The 13,947-nt window shown below is 52.7% G+C and overlaps 2 protein-coding genes across 12 annotated transcripts in view; both read left to right on the forward strand.

Annotated features, from left to right (window-relative positions):
• The window catches only part of LOC122363276 (multidrug resistance-associated protein 1-like), a 107,299-nt gene extending 95,350 nt beyond the window's left edge, over positions 1 to 11,949 (forward strand). For 5 of the 11 annotated variants that reach the window (XM_043332348.1, XM_043332349.1, XM_043332344.1 and 2 more), the window contains 13 exons: positions 900 to 1,026; positions 1,546 to 1,620; positions 2,847 to 3,018; positions 3,351 to 3,437; positions 3,726 to 3,846; positions 4,541 to 4,761; positions 6,042 to 6,131; positions 6,497 to 6,587; positions 6,910 to 7,018; positions 8,599 to 9,136; positions 9,466 to 9,632; positions 10,179 to 10,373; positions 11,122 to 11,949. In XM_043332348.1, coding sequence (XP_043188283.1) covers positions 900 to 1,026; positions 1,546 to 1,620; positions 2,847 to 3,018; positions 3,351 to 3,437; positions 3,726 to 3,846; positions 4,541 to 4,761; positions 6,042 to 6,131; positions 6,497 to 6,587; positions 6,910 to 7,018; positions 8,599 to 9,136; positions 9,466 to 9,632; positions 10,179 to 10,373; positions 11,122 to 11,233 — 2,105 coding nt within the window. In that variant the 3' untranslated portion in view covers positions 11,234 to 11,949. Of the gene's footprint in view, positions 1 to 899; positions 1,027 to 1,545; positions 1,621 to 2,846; positions 3,019 to 3,350; positions 3,438 to 3,725; positions 3,847 to 4,540; positions 4,762 to 4,950; positions 5,172 to 6,041; positions 6,132 to 6,496; positions 6,588 to 6,909; positions 7,019 to 8,598; positions 9,137 to 9,465; positions 9,633 to 10,178; positions 10,374 to 11,121 lie in introns of all 11 variants that reach the window. The other 6 variants (XM_043332353.1, XM_043332351.1, XM_043332350.1 and 3 more) reach the window with 3 other exon arrangements.
• A 626-nt stretch (positions 11,950 to 12,575) lies between these two features.
• Positions 12,576 to 13,947, forward strand: part of LOC122363283 (basic proline-rich protein-like) — a 41,586-nt gene continuing 40,214 nt past the window's right edge. The window contains exon 1 of the mRNA XM_043332365.1: positions 12,576 to 12,699. Coding sequence (XP_043188300.1) covers positions 12,669 to 12,699 — 31 coding nt within the window. The 5' untranslated portion in view covers positions 12,576 to 12,668. The remainder of the gene's footprint in view (positions 12,700 to 13,947) is intronic.

A 13,947-nucleotide genomic window follows, 5' to 3' on the forward strand; every position in this document is an offset into this window, starting at 1 on the left:
GGATGCAGGTGTGCCTACGCCCTGCAGCGCCGGGGCGCTCACCTGGAGCACATTGTGGAGCGTCAGTAAAACACACACTGTACTAAAAGTATTCGTAGTGAAGACTTGAAACTTGGTGGATGTCTGCTACATAGGTGTGACCTAAAGTGGCCGAAGTTTGGTGATGATTTGAATAAAACTTCTGAAGTTATTCGAATTTTGGTGATGACCGCTTTTTGTGTCACCCTGTATTCGAGGATAACGGTTCTCAAGGCAAGAACCTGCTGCAGATTTTATCAGACGTATTTAGTTGTAGTTAAACTCCCATCTAAGACTGGGCATTTGGGGGCTTGCTAAGAATACTCTGCTCATTAGCATGCTTTGTGAAAAGTTTCTAAGGAGATCAACTACACCTTTCCAGTGACATTGGACCGGAAAGTGAGATTAGTTCATTTGATGATCTAGGTATGGTTACCGGATAAAAGGATGTTACAGATCACAGCGAGTCTTTATTTGTACCGCCTCCGATTTCACCTCGTCAATTCCTTTTTACAACCGGGCTGCGCAGCTCACATACGCAGCTGACTCGCAGGCTGCCAGTTTTCCATCTCGCCTATTCCGGCTGCTAACTCTATCTGCCATTTGAGTCGTACACCTATATCGCTCAATTCCAGAGAGTGATTCCGTTTCAAAAGGGATTGACACGTTGGCAGCATCGCTTCTGCGGCTCAGTTGTCAGGTCTGCGCCGTGACATTTGGGGCGGTTACTTGTGTCCCAATGCATTCGTTCGATTCTCTCGGCTGCAACCTTACTATCAATCCACCATAACTGAAGTTGTATCATCATACCTAAAGATGGCTTTTGACGCCTCCGTTCATCCCCTTATGCCTCTATTCACATCGCCCTGTTGTTTCGACAGAACTGGATGAGATCAAGCACCAGCTGGAGGAGACTATGGGCCGCCAGGAGCTGCAGCGACAGATGTCCCGCGTCAAACGCGAGTCCGAATGCCCCAGCGAAGACGGCAGTATACCGGAACTGAAGAGGTGGGTGGAGCCAGCTAGGCTGGTGTAAAGTGCGCTTTATTCACCCCGGGCGGACTGACGGGTGGTGCAGCTGCAAGGCTGGGTTCACACAGGATGCCTAGGAGGTGGAGTTGCGAATGTAACGGTGATGGTTTGTTGTGTTAGGGTGATCCTACAGGGCGATGCCAGGTGTTGGTGTCAGGCTATCCTGTCCTGTATAACTGGGTTTGAAATAACTGGCGAAGGTGCGAACTAAAAGCATGTGTTTTGAGTGAGTGAATGAGCAGCTTACTGCCATTGAAGATCCTGCTGATATTGTGTGATGTCTAAATTGGTGCTTGTCTAACTCTTGCTTCTGCTTTCGGGGTATTCGTCTTTTGGATGCGGGCTTCGACGAGTGATGGGCTTTCTCTCTTGGGTTGGGTGTGCCGTATTGGCTGGTACGCGCCTGCTATTGTATCCAAGACAGTACCGGTTCCCGCGGCAGGCTTCATAACGTGCGCGGCCCATCCCCTAACCCTCCCACCTGACCGGTTACAGTGACGAGGTGACCGAACTGCTCGGCTCTCGGCACTCGATCACGTCGGTCCACACGATACAAGTGAAGAGCAGCAGGTTGGTAATGTCCACTTGGTCCCTTCCTGTGCGTGCTGCATGGAGTCTCTGCACGGCCATATACTCTGAGCCGATTTAAAGGGACTATCCCACCTTCTAAAATGTTGTTAAAACCAGTTAAATTGTGCCCGACTTTATAGATTGGATGACCAGGAACACGGTTCTGGCATTTATTTTTCATTAAACATCTTAGGCTTCCCATATTCCAAACACAAACTTTCAAATATGTGACGTCACAGCCCAAAATTACCTCTTTCCCCAGGCCACATTGCTGTCATAAAGCTGATTCTTTTTACTCTGTAGGCACCACAACAAAGTTCAGACCAAGTTTTAAGCGATTTTTCAACGAACAAACCCATTTAAATCAGAATGACTAAACGAGGTGACGTCACACTAACGGTCGCTCCATGTTGAAGATAGGGCCTTGCACAAGGCCCATTTTCAAATGAAGGGAACGAATTTCTTCAACACCAAAAGGCCGCGGGGGTTGCAACCTAGATAGATAGTGGTTTCTGAACCTCGCCGCAAACTTGGCTATCTCAACTCAAACCCCATGTTAAAGGTGGGATAGTCCCTTTAATTATCGGCTAATATACCGTTACCGACAGCCACAAAAAGTAGGAGCTCACCCTATCGCGGGCATACGCATCACACGTCATGATCGCATCAAAAGGCACATGAGCAGTCATGCACCATTCTATGCTGCTAGTTGCGTTTTGCCTTGCGCTTTGCATGGCGTCTTGCACGGGCACCTAATGCTTGCGCAGAAGCGCTGGCTGCAGGCGCTCCCTCGCCCTGTCCGTGAACCAGCCAGGCAAGGAATGCCACCGGTGTAGCTGTCTTGCCGTCGGTGCTGTCAGTGGTGCAGATACGCGACACTGCTGAGGTGCTGGACCTACAAAGGACGCCAGATCTCGATATGAGCCGTGACGTGCCTGCGCTGGAAGAAGTACGCTCGTGGTCTGAGGATTGTGACCGCGGCTCTGGCGACTTCATGTTAAATATGCATACCTATTACCTAATGTATTGATGCTTTTAGCTTCAGTCTAGTTAGTGAAAGTTCCCGGCCCCCACTCAGTTACCCAGTCCACAGTATTTCGTCACAATTCCCCTTCGCTGATCCTATAACCTACCTAGCTGCTGACTGCTCCATGCTATACTCCTCTGATATCACCGGCTCTGTCCCATCACCCGCTAACCCCTCCCCGCCGACCCCGTCCCTCCAGGTCAGCGTCTGTGATCAGCGGAGAGCGAAACGGCAGCTTACGTCGCCGTAAGAGCAGTCAGACTAAGGACGAGGCCGTTCAGCAGACCCTGCAACCGCAGCCGGTCGCCCCCGCTACTGAACAGAAGGCCGGCGCCAAGCTGATCGAGGTGGAAAAATCCGAGACCGGAAAGGTGGGTGAATCGTTACGGGCACCGGTGTAACGACGTGGGTGGTTTTCGACTGAGAATGGAGACGAATGTGGTAGGTAGTTGTGGTGAATGTTTTGATGTAAGGACATGACTGTTAGACATTTAAGCAGGTGGAACTACCTAACTCATGGCACTTATTTCCCATTATTATTTTCCATTTGTTATTTCCCATTCTGCCCTGTTTTGGTCAGTTGATTGGTCGTATGTTACTGTTGTGTGTTATTCAATGAGCCCTCCGACGGGCTTTTTTGTATGTGTGTATGTGGTGTAGATACAGCGTCTAACGCGTCTGTTTGCCCGCTCTGTGTCGACAGGTCCAGCTGGCAGTCTACTGGTACTACATGAAGTCGGTCGGCGTCTTCCTCACCATGCTCACCTTCATGTTGTACGTCGCTGCGCAGGTACGAGTGGAACCATGTAGGGGAAGGCCGATTAGTGTTGTAACCCTCCCACTGTCTTCCCTAGTCTCCTTTTTTTGTAATACGTCATTTGTTTGCCTATAATTGACATTGTTTGATGGTAATCATGAATGTTTATTGCTTCATACATTAATGTAGCCAGTTTTGTTTCACCATCGCCGGCGACACGCCGGAAGGGAAATTCTAATTTAGCTGCCTCTGTGAGTTCACACCGTCATCAGTAGTCGCTCTGTTCTCCTTATTTAGATCTGATCTCATTCCTCCCCACAGGCGTGCAGCGTCGGCTCCAACATCTGGCTCTCCAACTGGACTGAGGATGTGGAACACTTCAACGACACACACACGCGTAACGTCTACCTGGGAGTGTACGGAGCATTAGGATTCGGACAGGGTGAGTGGCGGCGGACGACGGTGGAGGGGTGGACGCACGGTACAAGACGATCGTGCTAGGTAGTGGCTGCCGGTAGCGGGGACCATTGCTGATCTTTGCCGTTCGTTGGCTGTTAACCTTGGTCAACCTTAAGAAGACGTGTGAATAATGTTTATTGTTATTGATGACACTAGTCGCGGTATGAGTTTTTTATGGATGTGTGCTTATTGGAAGCGATAGAAGGTAAGAATGATAAAAAGAGTCTGGTGTCTGCTTCGTGCTTTGTCTCACGTTGTCGTTGTCCTGATCACTGTCTCCGGCTGTCGATAAACTGCTTTGGTTCGTACTGCGTTACCATTACGCCCTGGTCAATGGTCGTCTCCCGTGTTGTCTAGTCTGTCAGTCTCCCAGCCCGTGTGCCTTGTCCTCCATGCCAGCTGGATTGTAAAGTTCATGCACCACCCCTCCGTAAATGTCCCATATCTGTCCCAGTTGTCTCTCTTCCCTGTCTCCGCCCTTTCCTGTGTCGCCCCCTTCCCCGTCATCACTTATTGTCCGTCCACCCGATATACCTCCGTCCTCTGAACTGCCAGTGGTATCACGCCACTTTTCTGCGTGTGTCGTCCGGGTTGTCCCGTCGGGGCCGCTCCGTCCCGTGTTTGTCTGCGCTCGGGCGCTGCTCGACGCGGCCGGCCGGCTTCTGTCTGCGTTTCAGCCGTGTTCTCCGTGCTGGCCGCGTTCTCGCTCTACACGTGCCTGCTGATCGGCGCCCAGATCATGCACTCGGATCTCATGCACAACGTCATCCGGCTGCCCATGTCGTTCTTCGACACCACGCCGCTCGGACGCACCATCAACCGCTTCAGCAAGGACGTGGACGTGCTGGACAACACGATGCCGATGGTGATACGCGGCTTCATCATGACCTTCGTTGTCGTAAGTGACCTTAGCGGCGGGCTGCCATAGCGCGATGCTAATGTGACAGCTATTGACTGACCAGTGACTATGCCCTTCCCTCAGTGAACCATGGAAGCCTGCCCCCCTCCCCCCCAGGGACCCCTGACCCCTGTACCTCCCAGTGACCCGTGTGTGACCCACGTCTAACCCTGTGACCTCCCCCGGCAGCTCTGTTCGTGCTCTTCCCGTCTATTGTGATGGCCTACGGCATGATGCGCGCGTCTCAGCTTCTGCACAGCCACATCCTGTCTCGGCTCTTCCACAACCCGCTATCGTTCTTTGACACCACGCCGCTGGGACGTATCGTCAACCGGTTCAGCAAGGACGTAGACATGATGGACAACACGCTGCCGTTCAACATCCGCTCCTGGATTAACTGTCTCTTCTCTGTAGGTGGACGTTGACCGTGGCAGTCGGTAGACCGGAGCTGGAGTTTGTGTTCGCTGAGAGTCCGGGAGTTCTTGGTCATGGAGTCTTGTCTTTGAGCAGGGAGATATGACGTCGCTAGTCTGTCGGACTGGAAGGTATTGGAAAGTAGTGTACGGGAATTGTCCTGGTGAGATGGATTGCTTCGTTTCGTCCCGTTAGAGCCAGAATTGGTTCGGCGGTGCTTGGGTTGCGTGTTTCGTCCGTCCGGGCGTGTCGTCTTTGGGTTCTGTCGGTCCGTCAATCTGTCGACAGGATCTGCCTCACGGTTTTCAGAGTTTCTTGCTCGGTGCTTTGGCAAGTCCGTCCGGGAGTTTTTTGCACCGTCATTTTGCAGGTGGCACTACAAGTTATCCGTCGGTGACTGGTGGCTGGTTCCGTCAAGTACCTTGACAGAAACTATAAAGGAGGACTTGTTTTTGCAGATCAGGCAACTGCTACCGTGGGTCGTCGCGCTGGAGAGATTGTATGCTTCTGGTTTTCCGTTTTTTAGTCCGTCATATCGAGGTGCTACAGTTTCGATCGCCACTTACATCATGGGCTTTTTTGTCCGTATCTGGGTGTGTTGCTTACTTGTGACAATCTAGAGCAGCATACGTAAATTTGTTCCTATTCAGTATGCGTTACTTACTTTTGTACTTTCTGTAATTATACGTGCTGGTAATATTTTAATTTCTCAGTTTTGTTCACTTTTGAGTCATAATGCCATTTCTAATGCTGCCAATATGACTACGTACTTTACCGAGTACCAGTTACATCGCGATGTGGGAGGTCAGTGTGGTGCAGTCTGGCTAACTACTCCCCTCTTCGTCTCCCCCGCTCGCTCTCTCCAGGTGCTGGGTACGTTCTTTGCCATCATTTACGCCACTCCCATCTTCCTGGCCGTGGTGATACCTCTTCTCGGAGTCTACTACTTCATGCAGGTCAGTCAGAGCAGGGTAAAACAGGGTAGACCATTGGAGCTGGGTAAACCGGGCAAACCGCCGTCTGTCGTGGCGTAACGCCATCGCTGGCGGGAGGAAGGTTGGAATGACTCTTACTGCAACGCAGGAACGAATTGAGCCTATGTCGGGAAGAGATAGATCTTGCGTAGCTTTCATGGATGTCACAACTACGGTGTCAACTGTACGTGAAATTGTACATTTCCTAGGGCGTATAACTTTGTCCAAGACACCGAAGCCTGTTTTTCTCTCACATTTTGCCACTGTAGCTGCTCGCAGAGTGGTCGTTGTCTCCTGATATGACGATTGTAAGACGCTAAGACTGACACTTTCCCTGTCATTCGCAGCTGGTGTACGTGTCCACCTCGCGGCAGCTGAAGCGACTCGAATCGGTCTCCCGGTCACCGATCTACTCACACTTCTCCGAGACCATTACAGGTTAGTGGCAGCGCAATGCTGAGAGCTAGGCGTAGTGCAGGTGCTAGGCGAGACAGGAGACGCCACGTGCCCGGCCTACTGGGCTGCCGGTGTATCAGTGTTGCATTCCATGGCACATGGAACATTTTCTTTGCACTCAGTCGCATCAGCTGTGAACAATGCCATTGCCTACCCGGTGATTCGGTGCGCTATAATTTCCTTTGCAGTTAACTGCAGTTTCTTAGCTTATACAGTAAAGCGTTGTCAAAGCTCTGTTCTGTACTTTCTCACCCGAATTCTTTATCTGACGCCATTTCTGACCTGCCCTCGTGTCTCCCGCTAGGCTCTATGACGATCCGCGCCTACGGCAAGGTGCAGGACTTTGTGCTGCAGTCGGAGGCCAAGGTGGACGACAACCAGGCCTGCTACTATCCGTCCATGATCGCTAATAGGTGAGAACCGCGGGTAAATCGCCACCACTGGTCACCAGACCTCGGGCGGATGGAGCTAAAGAAAGACGTCCGTGCGAGCAGCTGTAAAGGCCGCCGTCCACTATGCGGAACGCTTGCGGTCCGTACGGAATTTAACACAGAGCCCTATGGGCGCATCCGGTCCGTACGGAAATCGTGTGCGCTCCGTCCGGACCGCATCCGAACGGCAATCAGCTGTTGATTTTCCGTCAGCTCTCCGCAAGCGTTTCGGAAGCGGTTGCTACGGAAACGAAATAACAAAGTCCGACATGTTGAACTTTTCTGCGGAGAACGCAGGCGGAACGGACGCGGACAGGTACAGTCTTCCGTCTTCGAGTTTTCAATTGCAAATTTCAGAAATAATTTCAACTCTTTCAAGATAAAGTAAGTAAACATAATGTCCTTGACATGGCAGCACTATGTTATGCTAGTAACTTGCTATACTTTCTTTTGTAATAACTGATAATTGCTCTTTACAAAGTGTTAGCAAGTGTCCGTGAGCTCTCCGTCTGCGGTCCGGATGCGGTCAGCGTGCGGCGACATTCCTGACGGACTCCGGACGGAATTCCGCCACAGTGGACGGCGGCCTTTAGAGCTCCGACTCACCAGCTACCCTGGACAGACAAATCACTGCAGACCTCACCAGATTGCTAATACCCCGTCCGGGCATCCACAGCACATTCAAATCCTTCTCCCCGTCGCAACCCTCGGTCCGGGCTGGACAGCATCGCGGCTCCCAAGGGGAGCACACCCGTAGTCGGGTGCAGAGAGTACTTGGGGGCTAATTGGCTTATCCATTCGGACGGGCTCAGCCCCGCTGACTCCCTAGAGTGCCCGCCCAGACCAATGTCTCCCCCTAGTTCCTATCACCCTTCTGGCTCTGAAATGGTCTTGTCAGACCGAAACGACCTAACCCAAAAAGGAAAAAACAGATTGCTAATAGACCGCCAATGGTCACAGGACTACGGGTAATCCCAGATTCAGCATTGGATGGAAAGAATGACTTACATACCAAGGACAGGCCCGTCAATTTCAGCCAGCAGATTTGGGTGACATTTGCAATGCGGACACTGTTTAAGGGAGGGCGGAGGATGGATGTAGGTTCGTCTGGCATAACTACCTGTAAATGTCTGGGAACTTCACCTTGTTCCTGGAACGCATTACAGTGGTCCGCCTCTGTTTACTTACTGCGTCGTATCTCAGTTCAATGTCGTCACACGAATACCGTCTCCAATGATATCCACGTTAGGCCCCATAAATCTCAACCATTACGATTGCTGTCTGTCCCAATTGGTCCACAGTCCAGGCTGCCCCGTCTTCCCTGGCCTCACTGGCTCAACCAGTTGACATTTCATCTCCCTCGCGGAACTGGAAATTGAAGCTTACGGATGACTTTCCTCCACGTCTCTGTCTGATTTCTGACAAACATTTGTTCTCTCCCCCTCTGCCGTCGAATGCAACACTGTGACCCCCGATCTACCTCCCTCCAAGTTAATATAACCTTTGTAGATGTTTTCAATGCTCCGATTGTACCTGACCCCCGCTCTCCCTCGTTCCATCAGGTGGCTGTCGTTCCGGCTGGACATGATCGGCACCTGCATCACCTTCTTCGCCTCGCTGTTCGCCGTGCTGGCCCGCGACTCAATCGACGTCGGCCTGGTCGGCATGTCCGTCTCCTACGCCATGCAGGTGACGCAGACGCTCAACTGGCTGGTGCGCATGACGTCCGACGTCGAGACCAACATCGTGGCCGTGGAGCGCATCAAGGAGTACTCTGAGACGCCCCAGGAGGCCGTCTGGGTGGACGAGAGCCGGCCGCGGCCGCCGCCCGAGTGGCCGCAGTCGGGCCGCGTACAGTTCAACAACTACCAGACGCGCTACCGGCCCGGACTCGAGCTCGTCCTCAAGGGCATCGACGCCGACATTGCTGGCGGCGAGAAAATCGGCATCGTCGGCCGCACCGGCGCCGGCAAGTCGTCGCTGACGCTGGCGCTGTTCCGCATCATCGAGGCGGCCGCCGGAGATATCACGCTGGACGGGATCCGCATCAGCGACATCGGCCTGCATGACCTGCGGTCCAAGATCACCATCATCCCGCAGGTGCGTGTCTCGGAGCGCCAGCGGCTGTGGCGCACGGCGTGTGGCGTTAGCGTGTCTGAAAGTTCTATAATTGTACTCATCATCGTTTGTCCTCTCGTATACCTACGTATTTTTAAAGATGATTTTCCATCGTTATTATTTAGGCATGTGACTGATTTGAGCGGAAACATTTCATCGTCATCCTTGTTCCTTTGGGTGGAATTTCCCTCTCTGACTCCCAAAACAAAATTTAACTTTGAAACACTCGCGCATGACACATCAGTTCAAGCGACACCGTTCATCCACACCCGTTTCAAATGTGACACTGGCCCTCCTCTGCCCCTCGCCAGGACCCGGTGCTGTTCTCGGGCACTCTGCGCCAGAACCTGGACCCGTTCGACCAGTACTCGGACGACCAGGTCTGGGCCGCCCTGGAGCACAGCCATCTGAAGACGTTCGTCAAGGGACTGGCCGCCGGCCTGCAGCATGAGATCAGCGAGGGCGGCGGCAACCTCAGGTCAGTGGCTGGGGAGGGGCACTCTGGTAATCGCTGACCTCAGGTCAGTGGCTGGAACGGGATACTGACCTCAGGTCAGGGATGGGGAAGTGGTAGCCTCAGTCAGAGTCAGGGACGGTTTTGACCATCAATGACCTCGGGTCAAGGATTCAATTCAAGAACCGTCCGTTAGGATTTGTGCAATCTCAACTCAGTATCGACTGGGGGTTGTAGTAACCTCAGTTCTGACTCGGATGCGGAACTGACCCTAGGTCAGGGGTGGGGCGTTACGGTGACAAGCCAGTCACATGGGCTGGGCTAAAACTTACATGTCTGTACGACGCCCTGGTCTAAACTTACCAATGTCCCATACAGCGTGGGCCAGTCTCAGCTAATCTGTCGGGGCCGCGCGCTGCTGACCTGACCCGTGCCCTGCAGTGTGGGCCAGCGTCAGCTGCTTTGCCTGTACCACTTTCTGACCTGACCCGTGTCCCTCACAGCGTGGGCCAGCGTCAGCTAATCTGCCTGTACCACGCTCTGACCTGACCCGACCCCTGTCTCTCACAGCGTGGGCCAGCGTCAGCTGATCTGCCTGGGCCGCGCGCTGCTCCGTAAGACCAAGATTCTGGTGCTGGACGAGGCCACAGCAGCGGTGGACCTGGAGACGGACGACCTGATCCAGGCCACCATCCGATCAGAGTTCGCCGACTGTACCGTGCTCACCATCGCGCATCGGCTCAACACCATCATGGACAGCACCAGGTATGGGCAGAGGAGGGGATACATCTTTGGAGAGCTTCAGTAAGGAGGCTAGAAGAAGCTACTTTTTTAACCGTCCCAATAGGGCACAGGAAGGGACGGGATTTGCGCCATTGTGTAGCGCCAAGCTTGGTCTCGGGCTGTGAAGTAATTGGGATCCGTAGGTTGAAAATTTGTGATGAATCGTCGCGTGATGGATGTGTAGCTCGGCCTGTTGGTTAAGCAGCGAATCGTCACTCACCCGGGGTACGGATTCGCCGAGTTCCTCGGTCAATAGACTGGTGGCTCATGTATCGTGTCAGACATTGTGATATTTATTCACTTTCGATGACAACACAAAAGCAAATATTCTAAATAGCCAGACGTTTCGGCCTCAGGGTGCCTTAGTCAGTGACGATATCAAGATACTAATACATGAATAAATTAATCAATATCTTTTTCACTTTCAAAGTACACATGACCTGGACATTTTTTAACCATTCTGCACAAGAGACTGCAGTCCCATGTGCAGAATGGTTAAAAAATGTCCAGGTCATGTGTACTTTGAAAGTGAAAAAGATATTGATTAATTTATTCATGTATTAGTATCTTGATATCGTCACTGACGAAGGCACACTGAGGCCGAAACGTCTGGCTATTTAGAATATTTGCTTTTGTGTTGTCATCGAAAGTGAATAAATATCACTGGTGGTTTAATTGTGCGCTATGTTGTCCCTCACCCCGGAACTGACCGACTCTCCTCGGCCGTCAGGGTGATGGTACTGGACGCGGGCCGCATCAAGGAGATGGCGCCGCCGTCGCAGCTGCTGGCAGACAAGAGCTCGGCCTTCTACAGTATGGCCAAGGACGCCGGCCTGGTATAGTGGCGGCGCGGCGCGCCAGCGTTCTCAGGCAGCTGGGCAGGGCGGGTCGGCCGGCCGCCGGCGGCCGGTCGACTCGGTAGCGGTGCCCGTACACCACTGTGACCTCCGCCCGGACTCTGTGTCTGCGTGTGTGTCAGTCTGAGTGTGCCTGTGTCGGTCTGATGAAGAGCGCCGCGCACGGCTCGCACCGTGCGGAGAGCGCGTGTGTATTGTTTACGCACTGTGTGTGTATGAAGAGCGGTGGAGCGAGTGAGAGTGAGAGACGAGTCGTGGACGATCCTGCCAGACGAGTCGTTTGTTACTATTTGTATCTGGTATTCGTCGTTCCATGCGGTACCTGTAGTGTTCTAGATGTGATGTGGCGACTACTTGATCCATGTATGGGGACTCTGGCCGGAGCGGCCAGGGCTCCGGCTGGCGCTGATTGTTTGTTTGTGCGGTGCAGAGGCATACCGATGCTGCCAGGAGCTGGTGTCGAGTGGTGGATCGTTTCTGGAGTTTCGTGATGACGGATTAGATTGCTGGGGGGGGGGGGGGGGTCGATTTCATGACATTGTACCCGGATGGGGCTACGGCCACGAGTGATTGCAGTAGGCGGGTATTGACGTCAGGGCAGGGGCGAGGGCCACGGGCCGCGCGCGCCCCGGCGACCGCAGCATTCAGATTGCCAGTGAAGACAGTCGCATCATCGAACTACAATACACGTTACTCGGTTATCCATGGTGTGTGTTCCTAAGGGAGTGGTGGGCTACATGCTCTGACCGTTACTGGAAAACCGCTGGCAATGAGGGACGTCCCGGAAATCAGTCAGTCATCAAGCCCAGAGGATTCTATGTTCGAAGTAGCTCCTATATTACACATCAACGAATTTTCCAGAGTCCATAGGAAAACTGTAATGAAACTGCACAGTGCACAAACAATACCTACACCCAATCGAACAATGCGGATAATGCGAGCTGCGGTTAGAGGTGATTCACGATTAAGAAGGTCTAGGGGGTAAATTACCCCGGCTTTCCACTTCATCATTAATGCAGCGAAGGGGCGGGGCCAGGGGAACAAAAGTGCAATGTGATTCATAGAAAGCAATGTAGCACTAGTGAATCATTTGTAAAAGGACTGCGGATCCTGAATCGGAGTCTGGAGTGATGCTAGAAAGACAGGCAGGTGCAGTGAAACTGCAGGTGAACCAGCAGTTTGCGCACCTGCCGCCGCGTGGCGCTCGCGTCGCCCGCTGAACGGTCGGGGACGGGAGCCGGCTGTGGGGTAGCTGGCGGCGGGTCTCCGCCCCCCGCCGAGCCGGCCGCCCGGGCGCCGGGAGCCAGTGGCGCCGGTGTCAGCTGTGCGGGAGGTGCCGTCCCGACGGAGGAACCCGAGTAGTGGTGGTGCTGAGTCGGCGATCGGTCGCGTGCCAACGAGAGGGCACAAAGGAGGGAGCATGGAGGTAGCCGTCCGAAATTTCGTCGGAGGTGAGTACTGAGTACCTACTCTCGATTAAAATCTCTCGAAAACTACGTGAATCCTCTTCTTGGCCGTGTTTTGTTTACGATGCACGGGAACCCATAATTTGTGCCGTGTATTCGAAGTCACTTTGCCTGCTTAGTGCTTGCCCTGTCAAGCCTTCAGCGCCGCCACTGAATTATAATTAAATTCGTTCGTGCAGCTACTTCGTCGGATGAACACGTAACGGCTCGATAAGGATTGCATGTTGCATAATCGGCGCTGGAGGCTGATTATGCAACATTTAGTGCTACCGCTGACTTGATCATCTCATACATTGAGTGTGTGCTAACAATTTTATTGTCGGCGCACTCGCGCACTTAGGTATATGCGTATTTTTGCCGGTATAGAAGGGCATATTTGTGACGTCTTTTCCCGGAAAGTTTTCAATCGTATTGGCTATTGTTCCAAATTTTGATCCAATATCCACGCTATTGTCTCGGTATATTTCTATTCGACGGTGGTGTTCGACATTCGACAATACGTTTTGACAGGAAAGGAAAATGAGTAGGCACATACAATTCTTACACATTCAACTGTTGTGCACATGATAGCGCGATACTCGGCTATTCCACCTCCATTATGCTCAGTCACGAGTTTGTTGAATCGGGTTTCATCGTTTAGCCGACCTATAAAACGACATCCTTCCGAACTTTCACTAAAACGTTGGGTTTTTCTCGATCCCACAGAAAAAGAGGCCCAGGCCGAAGTTCCCGTCGTATTTACGAAATTCACACGACTCATAATCAAATTCGTTCCAATGTGACCGGGCAGGTCGATGGTTGCTGCACACGACCGCTGGCGCTTTGGCTAACATTGCCCGATGGTATAAGGCATTCACGTTGTTCCCTTCGCGTGTCTCGCCTCCGGGGTGAAGATTTAGATTCGTTCTCCAGATCCCGGAGGGCGGAAGCTGGTATCCATCTGCTTCGGGGCACGATTGACGCATTCCTTTTCTAAGAAGGTCATTTTCTGGTTGAAAGTTCGCAAGCGAGAATCCGGAAGTGAAGCCAGCCGACCATCCATGACCAGATGACAGACAATATCTGTCATGTGACTGAGATGGTCACGGTCATAGGCATGAGGCGGTCCAGGGCGTCGTGTAACCCAGTCGGGAGGGGGGAGGGGGTGGCGGTCAGTCACGTGATCTTTCGTCGGGGTGGCCGCCGGGTGCCTGGAAGTGTCATGTGACACCGGGGAAACCCCGCTCCCAGGGT

The sequence above is a fragment of the Amphibalanus amphitrite genome, unplaced genomic scaffold (genome assembly GCF_019059575.1).
Source record: "Amphibalanus amphitrite isolate SeventyFive unplaced genomic scaffold, NRLGWU_Aamphi_draft 000613F_arrow, whole genome shotgun sequence".
Classification (NCBI taxonomy): Eukaryota; Metazoa; Arthropoda; class Thecostraca; order Balanomorpha; family Balanidae; genus Amphibalanus; species Amphibalanus amphitrite.